At 43.0% G+C, this 16,376-nt stretch overlaps 1 protein-coding gene across 2 annotated transcripts; it reads right to left on the bottom strand.

Annotated features, from left to right (window-relative positions):
• Positions 1 to 1,341: 1,341 nt before the first annotated feature.
• On the bottom strand, positions 1,342 to 16,251 carry TMEM171 (transmembrane protein 171). Of its 2 annotated transcripts, XM_079330057.1 has the most exons (5): positions 16,110 to 16,251; positions 10,625 to 10,753; positions 9,474 to 9,969; positions 8,298 to 8,439; positions 1,342 to 1,665 (listed from the first exon to the last, which is right to left on the bottom strand). In XM_079330057.1, exons 2-5 carry the CDS (start codon positions 10,658 to 10,660, stop codon positions 1,437 to 1,439), a joined length of 903 nt encoding a protein of 300 aa, XP_079186183.1. In that variant the 5' UTR covers positions 10,661 to 10,753; positions 16,110 to 16,251; the 3' UTR covers positions 1,342 to 1,436. The 2 variants fall into 2 exon arrangements, with proteins under 2 accessions (XP_079186183.1, XP_079186182.1); XM_079330056.1 differs by lacking the exons at positions 10,625 to 10,753; positions 16,110 to 16,251 and having other exon boundaries at positions 9,474 to 10,188.
• Positions 16,252 to 16,376: the final 125 nt, after the last annotated feature.

Here is a 16,376-nt window from a genome sequence, read left to right as displayed (position 1 = left end):
AATATACCTCCCTCACTGACTGGTTTGTTTTTGTGCAGCTGCACAAAGAGCTGTCCTAGCATAACTGAGGGAACAACACTGAATTGGAAATACATGGCAAATGCAGGAGCTTCTGAACATCTCACTAAAGCAGTCAGCAGTGAGAGGCATGCTCATAGAACAATGACATAGGAGGGAAATGAAGTTCTTAATACGTAGTTTGATATTCTGTTACAGCCAAGTTCTCTAAATTCAGCATGGTAGATGACAAGCAGAGGTGTAACTGAGGTCCCAAAGCACACAGGTGTTCAGAGACTCAGTGGAACAATTCAAATCCATCAGGCTGAACCAAGCCCAAAGTGCAGCCCTGCTACTTTTCTGGGCACAGAATCTGGTCTGTTTTTCTCAAACAGCATTTGGAGCAAGTTGTAAGAGTCAAAGATCAGCAGCAACTCAGTTCCTCGTAACTATCTTTACCTACTACAAGCTAATTCTTCAGTTTGGGAACAGGTATAAACAAACACAAAATAGAATTAGAAACTCCATCCTGAAGGCAGGCCACTACCACTGCCCTGGGGTTGCAGAGGGATGGAAGAACTTAGAAGGCTGTATTTCTGAAGGGTCTGTCAGGTGCCATGTCAGTTAAAGACAGCTGTTGCATGGGTTTCCACAAAACTGCCTCTCCTGCATCTGCTGATAAGCGATGCCTGCACTTTCAAGATATCATTGTTTTGTGGCATTCACTCTCACACAATAAGCACTCCTTGTATAATCCATGAATGATGATATAAAACAGCAGAATAATCCCCCTGAAACCAGTCATTACCACAGTTAAACTGTTAGCCTATTAACTATTCTCAGGGCTGCATTTGGGCTCTTAACTGCAGCTAAAACTGATGTTCATAGGGATTACACTTACATAACAACCAGAGATAGTCTAAATATGGAGTGTTTGTTACCAGGCAGAACAAAAGGTAACCATTGAAGCTCTTCATAGCATCTTTGGTACCAACCTTAGCATCCCTATATGTGAATGCTCTCCAAGTATTTGTAAAGACTATAACTTTGCAAATAAGTATTTTCCACAAAAGCCATGCAAAAATAGAAATAAAACCACTTCCTAATTATTTCTTTCTTTGAAGCTCCAAACAGATTTAATTAAAATAATTTCTACTTAGTGGTTTCATTATAAAAAGAACAGCTATAAATAGAAACTGAAGCTGTAACAGAACAAGATGAGCATTTACTGTTCTTCCAGTGAGCACCCTTCAGACTACTTCAGCAGAGGCCCAGACATCTTTAATATTCTTGAAATCTTGAAAGTTCATTGTTTATTCTTCCTGATGAAAAATTAGGCACAGCCAACATTATTGCTTTTATTACAAAATGTAAATAAATTCAAAAATTGTAAATCTCTGTGTACATTTCAATTAAAAATTAAGTGAACTGTCAGTCCTTTACAAGCTGGTATCAGATGTGGCTAAGGAAATAGATGAAAAAGATGAGGAAGAAGATGGCGAATATTCATTATTTGTTATTGATGCTTTTTCTTCATATTTTGGTGGTGATTCAGAAGAAAGGTATAGCATTGGTAAAATATCTGAAGGTGAGCTGCTTCCAGAAATTGTATATATGGATTCATAGTCTCTAACAGCAACTGTTCTTTCATCATCAGCAAGCTGTGCTCTATAAAACACAAAACTGTGTATTAGCATAATTCATTTATCTATAGTGAGTGAAATTTTACTTGATTTACATAAACATACACATATGCATACACTTCCTAAAAATCCCTGAAGCAAAGAACTTGCATAAGCATTAGAATTTCTTTCTGTGGGCTACATTATGACATATCAAAATTCTATCATTTCAAAGAGGAAGGGTAAAACAAGCTCCCTTCTACCCTTTCAGATCACCAGTCACAGCCTGGCTTAAGGGTATTAGCTGCTTCTGGCTGTGCTGTTTCACAATCTTACTAAATCTTCTTCTGATCCTTAGCTCCTAATGTATCTTACCCTTTTTAGTGTATCACATACACAGTCCCCGTCCTTTATGAAAGACAGTTACTAGACCTAGAACTGCATGAAAAAAACATCAGAATCCCTAGCCTTCTGAGATCTTACATGAAAGGCAATCAAACTTTCATTAGGTATTCCAGCAATCCATGACAGGCATAAGAAGTCATGTCCACTCAGAGCTGGAGAAACAGAAGCGACTGGACATGACCAGACTGCAAAGATCCCAGTAATGTTCAAGATGAGCAGCTAAGTGTTCCCTGTCCTCCTCTAACCATCATAGCTGGAACAAAATTGGTTGAACCCACATTGTTCTGGTACTTTGCTCATCTCACCCTGGAGCTGGCCCTCAGCATATTGCTTCAGCTGCTTCCCAAGGAATAGGAAGAACTCCTTGCTCCTCATGATTTACTCCCAGAGCTGATTCTTGCTTTTGTACATACATCTGTATCCATACCAATACTGAGTGAGGAGTACAAATACAGAGTACAGTCACCTCATCTTCAATGCTATTACTGGTCTGTGAGCATTTTTAAAGTAGAGAGAAATACTACAAGACGAATGCTGAGGTGCTATGTAACAGACTGCAGGAAAAATGAAAGAAATTCTGGGATGAGACCATGACTCAGCTTACTAATAGCTCTCTCATCCAGCACAGGCTGCAGCACACTGCTTGCTGACAGAACGCTGAGCAATGGATCAAAGAGGCAAATCACCTTTGTCCAGTAGCCACCAACATATGAAATGTGTGTCCCTGCCACATTTGGGATCTTCAACTATGGCACCATTATGAACAAATGAGACCACTGCTTCTCTTCCATGAAAGTGCTCAGGAAGCGTTTTGCACTAGTCAAGATGCTCTGACTGCCAGCAAATGCTGTGCCATGAGACAGCAGGATTGAGTGAAAAACCCAGAGGTGGTATCAGCTCCATGGGTATCTTCCCACACTGGGAAGTATGGAAGGGCAACAGCTAGACAATCTCCATCAGAAAACACCACAGGCCGAGGTCAGGCATTTTGGGTTGTACATACAAGCCTGAGATGTTTTATCCACTCCACCAGATCCTATCCCAACAAACTCCCTCTTTTTGTACATATGTTCAAACATAGAGAAATTCACACAGGCATTAAACCATATCCACATGATTTTCCAACAGTTCCAGGGATGATGACTCCAATTTCCTGAGCAGCCTGTTCCAATGCTTTACAAACCTTCCCACAGAAAAACTCTTCCTAATAGCTAAGATATACCTTTCCTGGCACAGCTTAAGGCCAATTCCTTGTCCAGTCACTTGTTATGTAGCAAAAATGTCAATCCCGATCTTGCCACTACTTCCTTTCCAGCAATTGAAGATAACATAAGGTCAAGCCTCCTTTTCACCAGACTGAAAAATTCCAGCTCCATCAGAGACTCCTCACATGACTTGTGCTTTAGGTCTCCACCAGTTGTGCTGATCTTCTTTTGTCACACTTCAGAATCTCAGTGTCTATCTCACTGAGAAGGACCCGAAACTGAACCACAGAATAGGCTGGGTTGGAAGTGATGTTAAAGATCATCTATTTCCAACCTCCCATGCCTTGGACATCTTTCACTAGACCAGGTTGCTCAGAGCCCCATTCAACCTGGCACTCAACAATTCCATGGATGAGACATCCACAACTTCTCTGGGCAACCTGTTCCAGTGTCTCACCACTTTTACAGTAATGAAATTCTTCCTAATATTTACTTTAATTTTTTTTTCAGTTTAAAACCAATCCTCCTTGTCCTGTTACATGTAGTAACATGTTCTTGTAAAAAGTCCCTCTCCTTCTTGTAGACTCCCTTCAGGTATTGAAGGCTGCAATTAGATCCCCCTGAAGCCATCTCTTCTATAGGCTGAACAAACCCAATTCTCCTAGTCCTTCCTCACAGGAGAGGTACTCCAAACCTCTATCATCTTGGTGGCCTCTTCTGGACTCACTGCAACCATTCCATGTCATTCCTGTGTGCTGGGACCCCAGAGCTGGTGCAGCACTGCAGGTGGGGTCTCAGCAGAGCAGAGGGGCAGAATCCCCCTGGCCCTGCTGCCCACTCTGCTCTGGATGCACCCAGCACACGTTTGGCTCTCTGGGCTGGCAGTGCCCATGGCTGGGTCATGTCCAGCCTCTCACCCACTGGCAGCCCCTTCTGGACAGGGCTGCTCTGATCTGTACATCCACCAGTCTGTGTTGGTACCAGGGACTGTCTGATCCAGGTGCAGCACCTTGCACCTGGCCTTGTGAAAACACCTGAGATTACCATAAACCCACTTCTCCATCTTGTCCAAGTCCCTCTGGGTAGCATCCCATACCTGATGTCTGACAACTACACCACTCAGCTTGGTGTCATCTGCAAATCCCTTCGTCCATGTCATTAATGAAGATATTAAATAACACTGGTCTGAATATGGAGCCCTGAGGGACAGCACTTGTCCCTGAAGCCCACTGGGACTCTGAACCATTGACTGCTACCCTCTGGATGTGACTGTCAAACCAGTTCCTCATCCACTGAACAGTCCATTCATTGAGTCCAACTCTGCAATCTAGAGAGAAAGATATTGTGAATGACAAAAGCTTTACAGTAAAGTGACAAATAAATGACATCTGTAACCCTTCCCTTGTCCACTGCCATCAGCCTATCATAGAAGGCCACTGGTTGATCAGGCAGGACCTGCCCTTGCTGCAGTTGTGTTGTCTGTCTTGAATCACCTCCCTGCCCTGCACAAGCACAGGGGCATCTGTTCCATGATCTTCCCAGGCAGAGGTGAGGCTGTTGGGTCAGTATTTCTCCTTTCTAACATTCTTAAAGGTGGGTACAATGTTTTTCCCTTCTTCCAGTCACCTGGGACTTGCCCAAATTGCAGTGACTTTTCAAGTATCATGAAGAGTGGCTTGGAAACTACATCTGACTGACATCTACAGACAATTCCCTCAGGACTGTGAGATGCAGCTCATTGGGTCCCAGGCTTATGTACATTCCACTTCCTCAGATGGCCACAAACCTGATCTTCTCCCACACTGGGAGGGACTTTGCTCCCCCAGACCCCGCCCTGCTGTCCATCTATCCCTGACTGGGAAGAGAAGTTGCCATTCAAGACAGAGGTAAAAAGTTATTGAATACCTTGGCTTTGTCATCCACTGTCACCACTTTTAGAGCACTGTTTATCAGGGGGTATCCTTTCTTTGACCTTCCATTTCTGGTTAATGTACTGCACCTGGAGAAGCCCTTCCTGTTATTCTTTGTGCCCCTTGCCCGGTTCAATTCCAGTTTTGCCTTGGCCTTCCTCACTGCCTCCCTACACAACTGTACTTCATCTCTAAACTCTTCCTAGATCACCTGCCCTGGCTTCCACTGCCTGTGCACTTGCTTCTTTCCCTTAACTTTGACCAGCAAGTTTCTACTCATCCCTGATGTTCCCTTGCCCTCCTTGTCTGATTTCTCGCTCCTGCCAGCTCATCTGCTCTTGAAAGAGCTGCTTAAAGATCTGCTAGCTCTCTTCTACTCCCTTGTCCCTGAGCACAGTTTCTCAGGGGATCCCACTGACTAGGTTCCCAAAGGACTGGAAGTCTGGTTTCCTAAAGTTCAAGAACTGGACTTTAATCCCTTACCTGACCCCATCCCTCAGGACTCCACCCATGGCACACTCCACCCATGCATGATCCCTGCAGCCCAGGCTGTCTCCACTCTTGGTGTCTCAGCTGGCTCACTTGCACTGGTGACCAACAGATTCTGTAACACATTCCCTTGGCAGGGCTGTCTATCACCTGGCTCAGGAAGTTATCCTCCATGCATTCCAGGAGTCTCCTGCAATGCCTACAGTGCTCCAAACTCCTTTCCCAAAGGCTGCTGGGGTGGTTGAGTTCCCCCCACAGAACCAGACCCTGCAGGCACAATGCAGCTGGACAGGACTCCTGCAGCTGGAGCAGGAAGGTTTGGTCAATGGGCTCGCCTTGCTCAGACAGCTGTAGCAGATCCCAGTCACAAGGTGTCCTTTGCTGCCTCTGTTTCTGACCTCTCCTCAGAGGCTTTCCACCTGCTTATGGGCATTCTTCAGGGACAGCTCTTCACATTCAATCCTCCTTTTGCTGTAAAGAGCAATCCCTTGGCCTCTACTGCTTTCCCTGTCTCTTCTGAACAGCCTGCAGCCATTAAAAGTCACAGTGCAGAAAAAGAATTCATCCCACAAAGTTTCAGGAACGGCAACAAGGTCACTGGCTTCCACAGCACAGCAGCTTCCAGTTGCTTGGGTTTGCTGCCCATGCTATGAGCATTGGTGTAAAGACACCTTAACTGAGATGCAGGCCATGTTGTCTTCCTGGAAGAACATTGCTTAGTTCCTTTGAGATAGTTATCCAGTGTTTCCCTCTTGGCTTCTGTTGCCTTAGAAGCCCTTGGCTCAATTGCATAAGACTACCAATGTGTTCCAGTGTGGCCAGCACATTCCAGATTCAGGAGAGGACCCCTGTAAGCATCTTGTCCTAATCTTTGCTCCCCATCCCACAGTTTGTCAGTAACAAACCACTTATTGCTGCCCTCCCCTTCAACAGAGGATTTAGGTGCCCCTGATCTTGCTGGCCACACTATTGTTGATACAGCCAGTCTGGATGCAACTGGCTATCTTGGCCACTGATGGCTCATGTTCAGGTGTTGCTGGCCACCATTCCCAAGTCCTTTCGTGTTAGACAACTTTCCAGACACATATCAGCAATGGCAGTGATGGTGCTTCCAACTGTTACCCAACAGGTTATATTTCTGTAAGAGGTCTACGCAGCAGTAGGGGAAGATGTTTGAGCTTTAGCCTAATAAGTGTATTATCCCTGTATTCATGATTAATGCTTAGTTTTGTCCCATACAGTGCTTAGTACAAGTACCAGAGGCCTTGTGTTAATTCCCTACATCTGTGACTAGTAAGTCTTGCTCCAGTTAATGCTTCCCTGTATCAGTGATTAATATGCAGTAGCTGATATCTTAGTTTTGAGAACAAGGACTGAGTGTCAGAGCAAAGAATGGTAAGAGAAGTACATTACGACCGCATGACTGATTTGAGATACTCTCAAGAAGAAGAGATTAATCACAAGATCTGGAACCATAACCAAATAAGTCCATGGAAATAATTAGCATGTATGCATGTACTCAGGAAATGTGATGAATATATATTAAGTTTTAGGAATATAACCAGGCCTGCTAGGTTACTGAGCATACATTCTTTGTGGAGAATTCCCCATGCCTCCAGAACTGCTAATAAACTAAGGCTGGCTTTGTAACCTAGCAAAGTGGTTGGAGAGTTTATTTCCCGGTTTTCAGTGACACCATGTTGCACACAGAGTCTTGTAATTAAAGTCATTAAATGATAGCACCATACTGACTGACAGATCAAATCCAGGCTGATGTAGGACCATTGTAAAAATATGAAATCAAGTCATTTTTGAATAATTAAGGGCCAGAAAGTAAGTTAGGGAATTTAGATATGTGACACCTAGCTCTTCTGGCCAGATCTCACTCCAACTTCTAGTATGAGGCCCTTGCAGCAACTTTTTACCCTGAAGTTAGCAGTCTACAGGCAGTAATCCACAGTGGATAAATAGTGACAAAGTTATTGTGACACAGGCAAGTCTTTGGTAACTTGGCGGTACCTGATCCCTGAACATGGTAGTGTCAATATCAGGCAATTCTGTTATAATCCATGTATGTAAGGAATGGCTGCAAGGATAAAGTACAACATCTTGAAATGAAACTGGCTTTGCATCCTCTCTTATCAGCATGCTGGAGCCTTCTGTGATATCAAGGAATCCTTTAGTCTTGACACATGGTCACAGCAGCAACAAGGGAAACCAGCACAGAAGGTCCCACTTCCTCAAGGCAGAGGTAAGGGACACAACAGAATGGAACACATTGGCAGATAAACTAATATTCCCAGGGTTTGTGGGTAGACTTTATAAAATACTTGCTGCTCCATTTCTACAGAGCCTCCTAAAATGTTGCAATATGGATAACAAGTCACTAACGCAATGCTCTTGGACAATCTGTGAAAGAAATCTACTAAGGGCCATTGATATAAGAACTTCAGAAGTTCTTTCCAGCCATAATAATAATTTAATCCTCAAAGGGCACTCTGCAGTTTGCAGCTTCCCTAGCATACTACCGTATTTTAATGCCAATTTAGGAAAAGTATCTGAAGTAAGTCATATCTAGTAGTTAATTCACAGTGATTATATAAGAACAAGGTCTTGGATACCTAAAGAAACAGCTCAAATTTCTAAAGTCAGAATGAACATGGTCTTACCCATCACTGAAGATAGAGTGGTACGGTGGAGGACTTTCACTTGTAGGCAAAACACTTGACATAAGACAACGTGTCACAGTTGGTGACATAGGATCAGCAAAATAAGAAGGTGGTGGGGGTGGGAACACCATCACAGCATCACCTAGGGGAAAGAACACCAATTACTACCTCTGAAGAACACCTCTTGTTATATTAACAGCATCCTATAATTTTTACTTGCCTAGCTTTTAAGATAAATGATCCCACATACAGAACTGATAGATTCTGGCCTGTTGGAGCAGGTTGGAGGTACATCCGAAACCTAAATAATCCCAAAATAAAGATGCAGCACATTTATAAACGAAGGATTTCATTTAGACAATACAGCTGACAAGGGGAAGTGTTTATCTAGCTAAGAGACACAAATACAGTTGACTGTCTACAAGAAGTGGAAGTGCAAAACACAGTTACTGTTGGAGGACAGGAAGGTATTTAGTTTCCCTCCCAAACACAACATAGCTAATTTTAAGTTTCTCCATAAGTACTGCAGTGCTATAATGGAAGTCATTAATGGGATGAGGACTGATTTTGTGTGTTGTGACAGTTTCCCCACTAACTTACTTGTAGTTCAAGGTACACTAATGATGACTATTGATACATAGTTCACTACTTCAATATATTGTAAGAAATCTAAAATTAATTGTAAGAAATAATAAAATAAATAAAAAATAATAAAATTAATTGCAAGAAATCTACCACTCCACAACTGAAGAGCTTAAGACTTGTAATTATACCTCTGACAGACCTAGGATGTTATGAATCAGAATCTTCTGTTTAAGGTGTCAGAGCTCAAGGCTAAAATAAACCTTAAATATAGTCACCAAAGGCTGTGATCTATAGTGTCAATTACACCATTTCAGAATAGAATTAAGGTTAGACTCATTTGTGTCAAATTATGTTGCTTGACATAGTCAGACTTTTCATGCCAAAGAGACTCTGCCTTTTTGAGAAAGGTAACTAACTGACCACAAAGAAACCATAGGAGACAAAGTAACATTATTCTATTTTGACACTATGCTATCTTGACATGGCAGAATGGACATGCTTAGAGCTCAAATAAGTAATATCCAGATGTAAATTATTAGTGGGGAAAAACCCCACTAATTCCCAGTGTAAAGTCCAACAGTTTTTACTCACCTACTGTAACCTGAAAAGATTCAGGGCTGTGAGCATGTTCTTCACTTTCACAGGATTCTTGGTTGAGATTTAAGTTTTGCTTCTTTTTAACATGAGCTACCACGAAGAAACACAACCCAGTGAGCACAATCAAAGGTCCCATGATTTGAAGTGACAGGAATCCACAGCCCTGGAGGTCCATGTCAGAAGTGCCAGTGTGGTTGAGCTGTATCACATGCCAGCCAGGGCTGCAACCAGGAACCCAAATGCCCAGGATGCTAATTAACATTCCACTAGTTAAAAACAGGAATCCAAATATAAGAAACTGGGCAAACTGACAGTTCCCACGACAAAAAACAAGGCTGTACACCTGCTCATTTTGCAATTGTCTTTGTCTTATATACATCCTGGCCCTTGATCGTGCCAGTAAGACACAAACCAGTCCAGTTACAGCCAGCACTGGCCCAGCAGCCTTAAGGACGTCATTACAGTCACTGAAGCTTCCAGATGGACATGACTGGAGAATAAAAACGGAAAGAAGGAATCCAGCACAGAGCAACACAGCTCCAAAAACAAAAAGGAAAAAAATAAGTTTCCCATGTTGTCCATTGCTTCCTTCACCTCCCGGTGCAGGAACAGCCACTGGATACATTACTACAGAATCTCCTCAAGCAGATGAGTTGTTAGAATTAAATGGCAGCAAACTACAGCAGATCTGTGAACATGAAAATACACAAGCTAAAAGAACAAGAAAAGCCAGCAAGAATACCTATGTTTTATTTCTTACCTTCAAATATGCTACTCAGCCTTTATTGTACATGCATCAGTATTTTCTGTTTTGCACTACCTCCACTATGGATTACAGGCTACTCAGGTTTACCGATGTTAAATGCCAAAGAAAAGACAGAATTTGCTTTACAGTTTGACTTAAACCAACCGTCATTGCTGTTGCACAGCTAAATTAATTTTTTTTTTAGACAGTCTTATGATTAAGGGGACATTATTTTGAAATGCTGAATATTAGGAATGAGGACAGGTTAGCTTTCCCCTTGAAAAGAGAATGCTATTTCTGTGCTGAACTGCAGGAAGTGAAGGTTGTGAGAGATAGTACCTTAATGCAAATGAGCAATGACTATTGGACTTTTTAACCAAGCAAATCTTCTGCTACATACCTTCTCAAAGCATATAAATCCTGCTTCTCTTTCCATAGGCAGTAAAGACCTTTCTGTTTCTCTCTTTAAATAAGCTTCCTGTCCTACGCTGTGTCAAAAGCAAGTACTGAGATGGGTTTTAGTTCTGTTCTGAAATGACAAAACAAAACAAAAATTAAAAAAAAACATTCTAAAGAGCTTCAAGTCCCACTGATTTCAGTTAGATAGTTAGAGTTGGTAAGCTTAGTACTCCTACATTTCCTTTCAACTCCCCCTACTTCTGAATATTTTGTCTTTGCTAGAAAGATCTTTAAAAATAAATTAATGAAGGTGGCTCCCAGAAGGCTTCTGAGCCCATAAGACTTTACATTGAGAAGTAAAATAGAAGAAAACAGAGAACAGTTTTGAGACTAATAACAGCCCATATGGTAGTATGGATAACAAATCAGCAGGACGTGGATTTACTGGGCCAAGGGAAGCCTGACTGAAAGTTAACAGAATTCCAGTCAGTGAGCTCTAGTACAAAAAAACCAAACAACTCTACTGTTTACCTACAAGGAAGTTACTGCTACTCAGACACTCTATGCCTACAGGGCTAGATGGACACCAGCCACCACACAGTGGCTAGCAACCATGAAGATCTTGGCCAGCGTCCATCAAAAGCCAGCCTGAAATACAGAGGAAGTTCAGACAATGGAAATAACAAGTCTCATGGAGAGACCACAAAAAGCTGTTCCCTATCAAGCATAGGAAGTACTCAAGCATGCTTGTGCCACAGTGCTCTGACACTGCCCTCTTCTCCTCATCAATCATCATGTGTCTCCTATGACAGGCAATTTCTCCTATGTCTTGGATATATAAGGACTGATATATAGGGACTGGTGGAGTTTGTCATGGATGGAAGCAGGGAATCAGCTTACTTACTGCTCTTACTGTTTGTTAGTTAACCTTTACCCTTTTCTCTAACAGCTTCTACTGTCCTAGTACTAATTCAGATGACTGGAAAATAAAACATCAAATTAGACTGGATCTTCCTTACAACATGCCTCTGATACACTTATTCCACAAGAAAAACAATGTATTATGTGATTTCTGGAAGCGAATGGTTAAACATGTGTCAGCCACAAGGTTTATGTCACTCCCCAGAAACTGCAGTGCCCCACTGGGATGAAAACAAAACCACAGAACCCACTAGTGACTCAAACACATAATTATTTACCTGCAGTGCAAGGCAATCTATTGAGTCACTACTCCACCACTTTTAAAAGTAGAACTCAATTAAAGAACGGGCTGAGCAGATACACAAATGATGAAGTTATTACACATTTTACTGCTGGACATCAAACCAGGCTCCCACAAGAGCACAGGAGAAAGCAGAGTACATCCCACAGGTAAAAGGGTCAATAAGCACAAGATCCAAGAGGCAAGGAAACACGGCAAGAAGGGCACTGCAAGAAGCAACTAAGCTTCCTAGCTGGCCACCTTCAACAGCAAAACTGAGGGACCACCCCTTCGGGCATTCCATTACTGCAAGCAGTTAACTTGCAAACCATGGCTGCTAAGTTTCTTCAGTGTTTTGAATTCAGTCTGAAAACCCTCTAGAAGATCAGTTCAAAAAACTGCTAACTGAGTAGCAGAGGAGTCAGATTCACTCCAGGAGAAAAAGAGCTATAAAGAGCACATAAGATATAACAGCATGTCACAGAAAACCCCAAAAAACAAACAAACCCAAAAAACAAAAAAACCAAACCAACCAATCAACCAAAAAATGTATCCTGATCAATTTTGAACTGAAGACCTTCAGCTCAGCACACTGTACATACTGCATGAGCTGAAGTCATGCATGACTTCAGACTGCCTGAGTCTGAAGGCTCTACTTCTGGGGAGAAAAAAACAGACTGGGATGGTCACTCCTTTGATTTCAGTGGTCTTTGCTAAGTTAATAAAATTATTTCTGAAAACTGCATATGCCCCATTCTCAAATTATCTGAGCTGGCTCAGATTTTCTGACTTACCAAATATAAGAAGCTGAGTAAAACACCTCTGAAACACACATATAAATAAATAGATCCCAGCAAAGCCCAGTTTCGGACATAACTGTCTTGAGACACTTTTCTGCTGAGGCACTTTAACCATTAGAACACCAACACTCTAGAGAGAAATCTGAATCCTTTCTTTGCAGTTCCCTCTAGGGAAGAAAACATGGACTTAAATACAAGCAAATTAGAAGAAAATAAAATAATGTGAAGGCAAAAAAAAAAAAAAAAAAAAAAAAAAAAAAAAAAAAAAAGTTAATTCAAATATATATCCATTACAAAAAAAAAAAACCCTAGGGATTTGTCCTCCTTACTCCAACACAGTGCCTGCTTCTCTTCTACCAATCTTGTTGTTATGAGATTAAGCTATTAGAAATTAGATTAATTACATTAGAAATGAAGCATGTACCTATTTTCTTCATTCTTTCAGGCCACAAAAGAAGGAACATTCAGAACAATCTGTTGTGGCTTTGAAGATGAAAGACATAGATTTTATGGTAGAAAATCCAAGGGAGGACTAATTTCCACTTACACTACCAGGAAATTTTAACAGAAAACACAAAGATTAAATTTATTTATTGTGTTTTAAGAAAAAGTATTTTAACAAAGAGACAAGTCTTTTATTGTCTATGTGCTTGAAACACTTCCACAAGATCTCATATCTCCACAGGAATATTGATGTAAAGGAATTTTCCCTTGATATTAAACTCAAGTCTGAAAGCAGACATGGAAATAGTAGGTCAGAAACAATTAGAATATAATCCAGTAGTGTAGAGGCCATTAAGTATGTCAGGAAGAGGGAATGGGAAACATAACTTAAAAAGGAAGTCTGGTTATAAGCTCAACTTAAATGATATATTATTTTACTTTTTTATAAGTCAAGCCTATGCCAGAATAGGAAATAACTTCTTATCATTTTTCTGTGTAACACTCGTATTACAATTTTTATATTATGGGTGACTCCAAGAATCTAAAAATACTTCTACTGCAATTTCTCTTGAGCCTTCAGAATTCATATTTTCCAAGATTTCCACTGCAAACACCAGAGTTATGAATTTACTCTTTTTATACTTACTCATACAAAATTTGATAGCTTCATACAGATATTATGAATTCAGGAACAGAATTTAAAAAAAGCATTGCAAGAATTAAAACCCTGCTGTCCCTTGGTTTTATCCTTCCCAGAGTAGGTCCCATTCCCCATTTTTTTGCTTGCAAAATCACAAAAACAATTTAATGCAGAAGGTTCAGGTCTAGTCTGTGTTCTTTCAAAAACCCTAATACTGTGTTGTAGTCCACAATGGCAATCCCATTAGAATTTATAAGCCATCCTTTTCAAGGACTTTAGATTTTCCATTTTTTCATTATGTTTCCAAGTTTTGAACTACTACTAGGAAGTTGCCACTGCATGGTTTTGTGATTTTTTTTCCTCCCAGGTTTCAAATTAAACCATGACTCCTTATTGGTCAAGCTACAAGGAAAAATGCTTTCAAATTCATCCAGTTTAACTTCCTTATCAAAACATGAATGGCTCCCTATGTCTGAACTTCTATCTTTGCTCATATCTGCCTCTGTACCCAAATAATTTTCTGTTGTGCACTAAATTTCAGTTTCCCCCGGACTGGACTCTTAACTTGGCATGCAGAGACACTCATTCATGAGTATGCTGTTTAAACTAAATTGTCATGCGCAACCTTCATTCCAACACACTTCCCTCCCCATGGTGTTTTTAACAACTTATTTTAAGAGCTGGTGGGAAATGCCCAACAAAATGTACGTTTTGTTTTCTACTTTGAAGAAACAAAACTGCAAGGTCTGAGATGCAAAATACATGCAATTTGTTCTCTTATGTATGCAGTCATTAATTAGTACCTGACATGCTCTTATCTCACAGACCACAGATTTCATAAAAAGTTTCAAGATGGTGTGTATAAAGAATCCTAAGCTGGGAGTGGATGCCACAAGAACTCTGCCCATATGGGTCAACAAAATTATTGTTTCAGCTTAGAGTATAAGAAGAGTAATGCTGTGCTGTTATTTACAATCATTGCAGATGGTGCTGGAGCCACCTGGAGATGTACTGGAAAGCAGCTGCAGTAGGAAACTCCAGAAAGTGGGATGAATCCTGCCACTCTCCAGAGATATGTGCCTTACCACAAATCAGCACTGTCAGGGATTCTCACTGTGCCAGACAGAAGCACATTCTGCAAAGCTGCCAATTCCTGTCCCTGTGGGCTGCAAAGCAAAAGCAGCTACAGTGAAAGACAGTCCACAAATGTTCCTCTCTCACTTCACCAGGAAGAATACTGACACCACAGCTGGACAGGAGGACCACAAAAGTCTGTCTGAACTGTGAGGAGCTGGCAAAGCAGAGCTTGGTAACCTATTGACTGAATGCTGTGCAGGCAAATAAGGCAGCACCTTGATTCAAATATGAGCTCTGAAGGGTCCCATGCATGTTGGTGGGATGCTTTTTACATGACACACTAGTGGTACACAAGAGCTGTGGCAAAACAGCTCCTATATTCTGGAGGACCTGCAGGGAGACTAGGGAGAAAGCAGACAGATACAGTTAACACCAGAGCAGACGTTTATCAGACGGGTAACATATGACAGACCAGATCTGGAAATTCGCAAGAAGATCTGTCCCAGGGGGCTAATGTATCTCAAAGCAGCAAAAGGCACAAGACAAAAAGACTTACAGATATTTGGCCACAGGATAGGCCACGGTGACCATCAGGGAGATGCAGGGGTCCAAAAACTATCTAAAGCCATCCTGTCCCAGTTTCCTGGCTTGGGGCATTAAGCCAGACAATCTAACAGACAAGCAATTAAACTCTATCTAGGGAAAGCAGTATTCATGCACCAGCCCATCAGGCACAGTCCATTCTAAGTTACAGTAAGACCTTCAGGAAAATGAACTATGCCCCAAAACCTGGCATGCATCTCCGGAGCAAGGAGAGACGCAGGGCAACCTCTCCACCACCTCTCTGAGACAGGGCAGCACCTGAACCTCCTCAGCCGTGCCGTCCCAGCTGCGCGCCAGCATCAGCCACGAGAGTACTGCATGCCAGAATAACTGCAGAAACCCCTTCAGGGATACTCCATCTTCCCTCAGGGATGGCGAGAGGTCGCACTGGGGAAGCAGAGTAGGGAGCGGCGGGCTCTCCAGGGAGAACATGACTCCAAGGACACTTACATCCCGGACGGTTCCCACACACACTGGGCAAGACTAAAAACACGGGAATGGCGGCGGCTGAGGGGAGACGCGGCGCGGCCCGCCCGGCCGCGGCGGCAGCCGGAGGATGAGCGCCCGCCCGCACCCGGGCCGCCCCGACCCCCGCGGGACCGGCCGGGGCCGCCCGCCCTCCGCTCCCACCCGCCCCGCCACGGCTGCACAGCCGCAGGGCCCGCGGCAGCGCCGGCGAGAGAGCGCGGTCGGCGAAGAGCTCCAGGCACGAGCCACTTACCTGGCGAAGGACGCAGCAGCGCGGCAGGCGCCGCTATTTAAACACCGGCGGCCGGCGGCGCGGCACAGGGCCGGGCCAGGCCCAGCCGAGCCGCTCCGGGGGAGCGCGGGCGCGGCAGCACCGCCCCCTGGGCTCGGCGCCCCGCCCGGCCGAGGCCTGCCGCGCCTCCCTGCGGCTCCGAGTGTGCCCTGCCGCGGCTCCCTATGGCTCTGAGTGTGCCCTGCCGCGGCTCCCTATGGCTCTGAGTGTGCCCTGCCCACGGCTCCC

This window comes from Erithacus rubecula (assembly GCF_903797595.1).
Source record: "Erithacus rubecula genome assembly, chromosome: Z".
NCBI lineage: Eukaryota > Metazoa > Chordata > Aves > Passeriformes > Muscicapidae > Erithacus > Erithacus rubecula.
Note: the sequence above shows the minus strand (reverse complement) of the source record. Positions and strands in the feature narration are given on the sequence as shown.